Source organism: Pteropus vampyrus, unplaced genomic scaffold, assembly GCF_000151845.1.
Source record: "Pteropus vampyrus isolate Shadow unplaced genomic scaffold, Pvam_2.0 Scaffold22, whole genome shotgun sequence".
Classification (NCBI taxonomy): Eukaryota; Metazoa; Chordata; class Mammalia; order Chiroptera; family Pteropodidae; genus Pteropus; species Pteropus vampyrus.
Genome location: NW_011888803.1, coordinates 9,237,903 through 9,248,117, shown reverse-complemented (window position 1 = coordinate 9,248,117; position 10,215 = coordinate 9,237,903). Strand labels below are relative to the sequence as shown.

Genomic DNA, 10,215 nt, shown 5'->3' with positions numbered 1-10,215 from the left:
TGTTTTATTATCTATGGCTGTGTAACCACCCCAACTTAATGGCTTAAAATAACAATTTCTCATAATTCTGTGGGACTGCTGAGCAGTTCCTCTGTCTATTTCCTCTGGCCTCATTTATGCACGTAGCTGTATAGAGCTAGTAGGTCAGCTGGACTGAAAGGTCCACGATGGCTTCATTTTTAGTTGATTCTGACTACAGATAGGTCAACTTGGTTTTCCATGTGACCCCCTCATCTTCCAATAGGCCAGACCAACTTCTTTTCATGGCATTCTGAAAACAGCATTATTAAAGAGCAAAAGCTACAATGCCTTCTAAAGCCTAGCCATGGAAATCACATATATCACTTACACCTCACAGTTTGTCAAAGCAAATCTCAAGACCAATCTAGATTTCAAGGGTGGAAAAATAGACTCCATCTCTACATGGGAGAAGCGACATAGTCACATTGCAAAGACATGTACATACTAGGCAGGTTAAAGGGAGTTTATGGCCTTTAAGCAATCTACCACAGTGACCATTTACAGAATTTAAGCCAGAAACTTGGGTGACATCTTTGACTCCTTCCTTTGTATACATACCTCACATCCAGGCAATTACCAAGTATTATTGATTTTACTTACTAAATTTCTCTGAAATCCATCCACTTGCTGTTAACTCATTCAGGTCACCAACATTTCTGTCCTTAGAAATAACAGCCTTCTGGTTCGCCCTTTGAATTATCAGAATCTAAATAGTTGGCTCTGCCATCTTCCCAATTGCCTAAGCCAGAAATTATTCATTTTAAATTCTCTTTTCTTTCACTCTCTGAATCCAAGCAGTCATCAAACCCATAAAAATCTCCAATCCAATCCACTTAATCCTATCTCCACTTAGGTAGTACCTAAATTTAAGCTACCATCTTTACTTGCCTGGAATTATCACACCAGTTTCTTTAACTGATCTCCCCATCCCTTTTTCTCCATTTCTAATCCAGTCTTTACAATGCATCCAAAGTCATCTTTCTAAAACTTAAATCTGTCGTTATTAAAGCTTTTCACATTCTCTATTGTTTTTAAGGTGAAGTCTGCCCTCCTTCACATTCCTTAACAAGGCCTGTTTCACCTGATACTTCTTTGTCTATCCTGGCTTAATTCCCATTGTTTACCTCTAATGGGAGAGCAAAAATGTAGAGGTGAAGATTTGGGGCCACTTGCTTTAGTATGTCTCACATACTGTATTCTCCCTCACCAAGACTACAGTATGGTGTTTGGATAAAATGCAAAACTTAACACATTCCATACAGTACTCTCTCCTTCGCGTAGTCTATTTTACTTTATGCTGTATTACACAGATCCCCAACCTTAACCATACCATAGCTGTGTGTATGTGTTTGTATACCTTCACTCTCGCTGCTCCTGTGCCAATTAGAAGGTAGCCAAAGGTAACATAGGGACTGTTTTTCTTTTATATATTTTATACTGCGCCTTACATGTATTTGTTCATTTAAATCCTTATGAGGTATGAATAGCCTCCTAGTTCATTTGTGTTTGTTCCTTGCTGTTAAAGTCATCAGGATATCTGTAGTTTGTGTGGAGTGGTGAGTGTGGAGCGGTAATGAATCCTATCTACTCATACAAATACAAAATGACTCTGAAAATAGAAAGGGAGTCCTAGTTCACTGTTGTTGAATTGTTTTAACTTCCCTAAGGTTTATTCCTGTCTCTTCTGTAATGACTAGTGTTTTTAGGAAAAGAAGGCAATAAAATTCTTGAAAATGAAAAGAGAGTGTATGGAGGATTGTTGGGAAAACACTTAGAAGTTAGAAAAAAATGCATTTCACAGTTAGCCTGAGGGGGAAAAAGGCCAGGTGAAATAAGTAATTGGCAATAATAAAAAATAAACCAAATCTTTGGAACCTGACGGATGGCAGAGGGGAAAGAATAAGAGATGAATTTCTTGGCTCCTTGAGGTTGAGCTACTGGTAATGGATAGAAAACTTAACTTATACTTTAATTCACACCTCTTGAGTCTTTAGACTAGATAAGTTGAGTTTTTATCACTGTGTGCCTCTGAATAGCTCTAATTTAAAGTTAATAGCAATGCGTTGTTATCAGCATTCCAGTGACAACTGGGAAGATTTAAAGTGATTTAATCTGAAAATACATTCTGAGTATGATTAAGCATTAGAAAAGTAATATTTTAGTATAGCCTAAGGGAGCTGTTTTCTAGAGCACCCAGAACTAAGTAGTATTCATTTCTTCATTCAGCTCATACATAACATTCTTCATTCAGAAAAGCACTGTACTTAAAGCAGTATTGATGATACTGTGTATCATTGATTCTGAAACAACCCTCTACCCCCTTTTATTAATAGGTTAACGTCTGTATCTAGATCAGTCTTATTTCAATGAGTGGCACAATTGTCAGCATTTTTGTTGTTATTCTTAGTAGTACATTTAATAATGGTGCTTCATGGATTCTGTGATATATGGTAGTTAATAACAGTGGTCAAGGGTCTTGTGGGCAGGCCAGGATTAGAATCAGTGTTCCTACCTGTTTGCTGTGTTGTCTTAGACAAATTACATTAACTATCCTAAGCCTCTGTTTACTTCTCTACAAAGTGGAGATAATGATACCTTCTTCGTAGGGTAGTTAAGATTAAATAAAATAATGATGTAAAGTGCTTGGCAAGATACATGATGCTTTGTAAGACCTTGATGTAATGGTTATATTTCTTGTATTCATTTTCATGGAGTTTATCTGTAAACCCATCTATTTATTTTTGTTTCAGATTTGAAATCTGTTCAAAATTACATGAGAAACCCATGAGTTTTCTGAGAGTAAAGATCAATTAAGAGACCACTAATCAGATGTATGTATAAGTATAATAAAATGTATAACTATATACCCAACTTTTGCCAGAAAAGGTAATGTTACATTATAGTTAATCCAGTTTCCCTGCCAACAACCTTCATCTACGGGGAACTCAATTACACCAGAAAAATAAATGAATGAATAATGCATGGAGCGGAGAATGGAGTTTCTTAGCTTTTCAATGTTATTTTGAACTGGGAAAAGTTAAACTGTTAAATGGTTATCTCAATCAGGGTTATTCCACTCTATCCTTAGAATCTCTATCTTTCTTACAAGTGTGGCTACTTATTTTAAAATTTAATATTTGACCTTAATATTAAATGCATTTTAAATGCTGTTCAGTTGCTTTTTGGTAATAAAAAGATGGGCAGGCATAATTTAAAATTTTGAACTCCTCTTTTATATTATTTAGTATGTAGTGTTTATCTGCGAAGTGCTTAAAATATATTCTGATGTCCTTAGATTCAAAGCCTTGAGTCTGCCAAACCAGTGATAGAACTAGAAAAAAAAATAGTTCACTCTTGAAACTCAAGATACTTGTATCTCCCATACACTTATTCTCTATCCCATGTCTAATACAATGATTAAAACATAAGTAGTGTTTTGTAGATTTTAACTGTACTTTCACAGTTGAAGATGGTGATGACGCTAGCACTTACTAAGTACCCACTGTGTACTGGGTAAGATATTAGATGATTTCTGTGCTTTTTTTCTCCTTTAGTCTTCAAAACTCTGTGAGATAAGTGATAATTATTCCTATTCAGAAACTCAAAACTAAAAACTCAAAACTTTGTTGGCAAATGAATCAAGATGTCATCAGACTCTAATATACATGTTTTGCATATTCATGCCACCTGTGAATAGGTGCTCAATAAATGCCAGACTAGAACCAAGTAGTAAGATCGCATGATTATTCAAGATTCTTGTTTTTAAGACATGCCTTGGTAGCAATTTCTTATATTTATTAAGCAGGTCACAGTTTCAAAGAGATTTCACTTTTATTACCTGTTTTAGTTACCATGGCTGCAAGACAAATCACCCTAAAATTTAATGGTGTAAAACAATTACTTACCCAATATACATGTTTTGCATATTCATGCAAAATTTTGCTTTCAGATTCTGTGGGTCAGAAATTCAGACAGGACACAACAGGATGGCTTGTGTGTTCCATGGCACCTCAGACCTCAGCTGAAAGACTGGAGCCTGAAATGTGAAGGCTCTTTACTCACTTATCTATAGTAGCTGATGCTGTTCGTCAGCTGGGGGCTTCAGTTGCTCTCTATGTGGGTCTATTCATGTTGGCTCTCTAATTTAGGCTACCTTACAACATGGTGGCTAAGCTCCAAAGTTGAGTGTTCTGAGAGAGAGACACAGAGCACATATGAGCACAAGCCAAGCAGAAACTTTCCTTTTTTATGATCTTCCCTCAGAAATCACATTGTATTGCTTCTTTTATACTCTTGTGACTGTTGGTCAGAACAGTCACAAGCCCCTGCCCAGATTCAAAGGGAGAGAACATAGACTCCCACTTCTCACTGGAGGACTGCCTGTCACATTGTAAGAACATGTGGGATGATGTGTATATATTGGTGGCCATCTTTGGAAACTACAGATTATCCTGTGAAATAGATTAAGCAGATCACTTTACTAATGGAGAAATTTCTCTAAGTATTAGGTACAGTAGCAAGTGTCTTACTTATGCCCCTCCCCACTAGACTGGGATACTTGATCTATTTTGAAGATTATATATATTCCACATTATTATTGAGATAAGATAAAAGATCTTTAAGGTATCAAATTAGGGTGTTGACTAACATAAGACCAATGGAATAATAAACATTTTGGAGGAATATGCCAAGAAGACTTAAAAGTTTTTTACATTAGGAAATGCCATTTGGTTTTAATCTTCCTAGTTAGTCTAGAAGGGTGACAAACTGCAGTTAGTAAGCCAAATCCAGCCAGCCCCGTTTTTGTGAATAAAGTTTAATTGGAACACACATACCCATTCATTTATTATTGTCTGTGACTGCTTTTGTGCTGAAATAGCTGAGGTGAATAGTTGCAACAGAAACCATATAACCACCAAAGGCTAACATAGTTACTATTTGGCCCTTTATATAAAGACCCTTGGTTTAGAAGATTAACCAATTGCTGTCAAACCTGAAATTCCTGCTACCTGAGGCTGTGGTTTTGACCAATTCATTTACTTGACACACAGTGCTGGAAATATAGAGAAACAACTTAATGCTTGCCTTGAAGAATTCACAATATTGCTGGGGAATTAGACAATCCTAGATTTACATAGTACAATCTTTTATTACTATACAGTTGTGTACAAATTTCTTTCTCAGAAAAGTACTGTAGCTAAAGATTAATATCTGATTTTTTTTCTAGAAAAATTTTTCTAGAAAACTGATACTGATCAGGTTCTTGGAAATAAGTAGGAATTAACAAAAAAAGTGATGAAAAGGGGTGAAAAACTGAAAAAGGAGCTTTAGACATAGGAAAAGTATGAGTAAATCTGTGTTTGAGTAGGAGTTTTATATTTCTAGGTATTACAGGAATTTATTATAGCTGAAAAGTAGAATAGGATTGGAGAGGTAATGAGAGGTAGGGTCGGTCAGTGAGCATTTAAGCCACTGAGGCAGGAAAAGATTTGAGAGCTCTTTTAAGAGACAGAATTACCTAAACTTGTTAATTAGCTGTAAGAATGGTAGGAAGTGTGGAGTCCAGAATGACTGACCTGGGCAGTTAGATGGTCAGGGAAAATGGTAAAAATGGGACCACTTTACTATATTGAATACACTGGGGAGGAATAGATTTAAGGAGAAAAGATAAGTTTCACTGTTGGAGATTCTGAATTTGCAATGCCTATGCAACATCTAAATGAGACAGCGAGGAAACTGTTGGCTTTGGAAGCTTGACATTCAAGAAAAAGACTTCAGAGTTTTCAGTAAATCGATATCTGAAGCCATGGGAAAGATGCATTTGTCTATGAAAGTATGTGAAGCAAAGAGAGTGCCAAAAATAGAAATGGGAAACAACAACATTTAAGAGATGTATAGAAGAGGAAGAAGAAAGAAGACAATCCCATGGAAAGAGTTTTGAATGCCTTTGCATTTAGTGATTTTTGGCAAGTTTAGTCCAATGGTACAGTCGGAAACTAGAGTAATAATTTAGAAATGATGGAATGTGGGGAGAACAATTAGAAACCATAGGGCTAGAATACACTGAAGAATTGAGTTAGTGAAATTCAGTCCCTGTGAAAGTGGCAGAAGCTAGGATTCAAAGCACAGGTAGAGAAAGGGGTTGAGCTCAGAGAGATGAAGGTATACCATATTCACTAAGAAGGTGAGGGAAGAAGACTAATATTTTTGAAAGCCTGCATTTGCCAGTCAGTCTGATTGATTATGTAAGTCATTTAATCTTTACTGCAGTCTGTTTTATGTAAGAAGTGTTGCTCCTTTATCAATGAGGAAATTAACTCTTAGGTTATCTTGTCCAGTGTCACACATCTTAGAAGTGGTGGAGTTAGTACCTAAAACCCAAAATTTTATTTCTGAGGTGCTCCTGTTCTTTCTCAGTTTGTCCCCTTCCCTACCCTTCCTCTGCTACATGTGAGTGAAGATAAGTCTGTAGAGTGTGATAGGGACCTAGAAGTTAATGTTAGTCCATAGACCCATGTAAAAGGTGCTAAAAGTTCATAAAATGAAATGGGAATTTGTTTTTCTACTAAGGAAATTCCTTTTTAAGAATTATTGAATGTTTAATAAAAGATACGTAATATACAGATCTGAAGAAATAATGAATCTTTTTTAATAATCCATATTGTGGCTATACTGAAAGATAACTTGTTTTTAAGAAAAAAAAAATTTTGTGGGAGAGGTGGGAAGAACCATAGCATAGACTCATATAAAGTTATAGAGTAACTCATCTCCAGTGTGTTAAATTTTGACAACCCTGGTTTCTCCTTTTTTTGGAAATTTTATAATATAAATATGGAATTATGTTTTGTTTCTCATTTTTTATTTTCAGGTGTCTGCATTCGGGGCAGAGTTTTCATCAGAAGCTTGCAGAGAGTTAGGCTTCTCCAGCAACTTGCTTTGCAGCTCCTGTGATCTTCTTGGACAATTTAACCTACTTCAGCTGGATCCTGACTGTAGAGGATGCTGTCAGGAAGAAGCACAGTTTGAAACCAAAAAGGTCTTGTTTTCTAGTATCTCTCTTCCTTAATATGGTTTAGTTGAGATAAGGTAAAATATTAACTTACTTAATCATCTTAAGTAAACAGAAGTCTCTGGCTTTTACATTTTGCAGTACCATTTCATACCCGGACCTCATTCTACCACAGTTGTCCAGCAGAGGAAGAACAGAATTACTCTAGTATACTTGGATTCTAAAGCTCTCTAGTCTTCCTAAATTGTAGCCACATGAAGTCAAAGAATAATTAATTGGATGTTTTTATTCATTTGTAAGAACTCAATCTTTAAATGAAATTTGGGATGAAAGTAAAGTACCCACTACCTGGCACATAATTATAGACAACCAATTGTAACTTTTAATCTGGTTAACCAAGGATATGGCCTGTTAATTTACACACCATTTACTAAAATTTCCAGGTACTTAACCTCACCTTTAATACCTGAAAACAGCCAAGATTAGGTAACTCTAACTGTTCAATAAAATCTATGTTTTGACCCACTGTTCAAATTAATAGTAAACTTGCTTAATTTTTTAATTTTTACATTACACTGCTTTATAAAGTAGCAGAAAAGATCTAGCATGAGATTTTTTGGTAAGCTATTTTACTTCTGTTTTAGTTTTGCTCATACCTATGTTCCTAGGTACAGTTGACAAATATCAGTAAGGATGTTGACTTAATTGTGAAGAGCATACTTATTTGAAGCTTAAAAAAAACAAACTAATGAAAGAAAAAAGTATTTAAATCTTGGTGCTGTTTTTATACAGTTAGTATTACTAAGTAGCATAAGTGACTTCAGCTTTAAATATTGGAATCTTTATATGTAAAGGAAGGGACCATTCTTTTTTTCACTACTGACTTGCTTTTTCCTTATGGTGGAAAAACATAGTAACTGCCAGTTCCTGAGTGTCACATCTTACAGCTTTTCACACAGAAAAGGACTAATTTTTCCTTATTTATGTTTTTTTGAAGTATTTTAGACAAGGATTGTTACTAGCTAAAGTTGAGTCACTAACCAGTTATCAGCTAGGATTATGTAAGTAATAATTATGTAAGAATAATGTAAGAACCATTAGCTGCCACAGTAGCTATGTGGAATGTTGCATCCAGGAGCAAACAGATGAAGTAATTCTTGGGTAAAGATCAGGCTAGGTACTAGGTAAGCAATCCCATCTTTATCTGTTATATTTTATTCTCAATTACTAGAGTAAACCACTTGTACTTGAGCTGTTTTTAAAGATTTAGCTCCAGGGTCCCCTTTCCTGTGAAGTCTTACCTAATCTCTCTCCGCTAACCTAGAATCACTACCACTCTCAGGTTATGTTAGCTACATGTACTCTATTCCTAGAGCACCTTAGGATACCATGATTTATACTTAGCTCCACTACATTGTGTCTGTTGTTTTCTTTCTTTTTCTCCCAATAGATTATGTTCTTTGAAGTCTAGGATTTTTTTGTTTCTGAATCCCCAGCCTTTAGCATACATTATTTCATGTTTTGTCCTTGAATAAAGCTGTTTTTATTAGGAACAAGTTAGAAAAGGTAATTTTAAAATGTTGAAAACATACTTGAACTCTGTAGATGCTTGTTTTCATTTCACTTATATGTTTTTTCATTTTACTTATATATCCTATATATAAAAAGAAAATTTGTCTTTACGTTAGCAGTTATCCATTAGTAATACTTTGTTTATAATAGTTTATCTAACTATAAATCTAGGTATCTCATTTCTATATAAGACATAGTCATCCCAAATCTATCTTTTAAAAGATATGTTAATTATTTAGCACAAATATTTAGTTGATTCCAGTCTGACCACTAATAGATATTTTTTCAAAGAATATATGATCATTAGTTTCCAGTTTCCTGAAATTTTTCTGAAAATAAATATAAATCAAATACTTTTTTTTCTGTTAAGAATTTTTTAACTTTTATTTTCTAAGATTTATAAGATTAAATGTAGTGTTTTAGTAGATGAGTTCTTTTTCTCAAAATCTTTCCAGTTCTGTGAATTTGAATTTGATTATGGCAGCAAGATGCCTTTTTTCTTCTCATTCATTTAGGGTTTTTATATCTTAATAATAATGATTTCAGTTTCTTTCAGACATTGTAGAACTTTTGTATTTCCTCTTAACTATGCCCCTATTTCCTTAACTAGTACCTGTTCTTTTTAAGATCGTGGTTCCCCAAGATCCTTGTAGTCCCAGTGCTTTCTTTTTTCTTTTTTAGAAATATTTTTACTTAATTGGATTTTAGTACTTCCTGGTTTTTTTTGCATTTTTACCTACCTTATCTCTGAATTGCTGTTCTGAAGGTTTGGCTAGTTACCAGACCAGAGCAGCTTCTGGGAGAAAAGAATCCACTTAGCTGAATTACTCATATAGCAATAAGCAAATTATTTCAACTTAATTTACTGTTCACTCAGTCTTGATTATATTGGGAAGGAGTTTAGAATAGTGTTAAGAGCACAGGCTCTGGAAGCAAACTGCCTAGGTTCAGATCCTCTGTACTCAGCTGATGATCTTAGACAAATTATTCGATCACTCTATGCCTGTTTATTCAGTTATAAATTGAGGATGATAATATTTGCTATCTCGTAGGATGGTTATGAGAATTAAACGAGTTAATATGTGTATACTGCTTAGAATAGTGCTTGCCACTATAATAAGTATTAGGTAAATACTTGTGGCTGGTGGTGATGATAGTAGTAATAATAGTAGTATCTGATTTGTTGATGGAAAGAAAAACAAGAAACAATTTTGGAGAACTCAGAATAGCATACTAATGATTACTATTGGCAAAGTAGTGTAAAAGAAATAGATAAGAGGTATAACATGAGCTATTAGATTTGCCAGTTATAAAAATTTGGAACAAAATTTTGTTACTCCACTCTCAAGCTCCTGGATCAGTTGAATCAAGAAGAAATATAATAACAATTAGTAGTATAAAAACTTTCACCATTTGCAGCTTCTTGTTTATGTGGAACAAAATATAGAAATTATTTGTGTCAAACATAATCCTAAATTTCAAATTTTTGAGTCCAGCTGATGTACACATTTTAATAAGGAGAATGCTACAAATTTGAACTTTAACAGTTTATACTATTTGAGCATTTTAAAATGCCTCATGAAAGATTGCATTTGAAGAAAGAAGGTTTTGCT

The 10,215-nt window shown here is 34.4% G+C and overlaps 1 protein-coding gene across 1 annotated transcript in view; it reads left to right on the top strand.

Moving 5' to 3' along the window:
- SELENOF (selenoprotein F) overlaps nucleotides 1-10,215 on the top strand; it is a 32,709-nt gene that overhangs the window by 2,794 nt on the left and 19,700 nt on the right. The window contains exon 2 of the mRNA XM_011355589.2: nucleotides 6,890-7,057. Coding sequence (XP_011353891.2) covers nucleotides 6,890-7,057 — 168 coding nt within the window. The remainder of the gene's footprint in view (nucleotides 1-6,889; nucleotides 7,058-10,215) is intronic.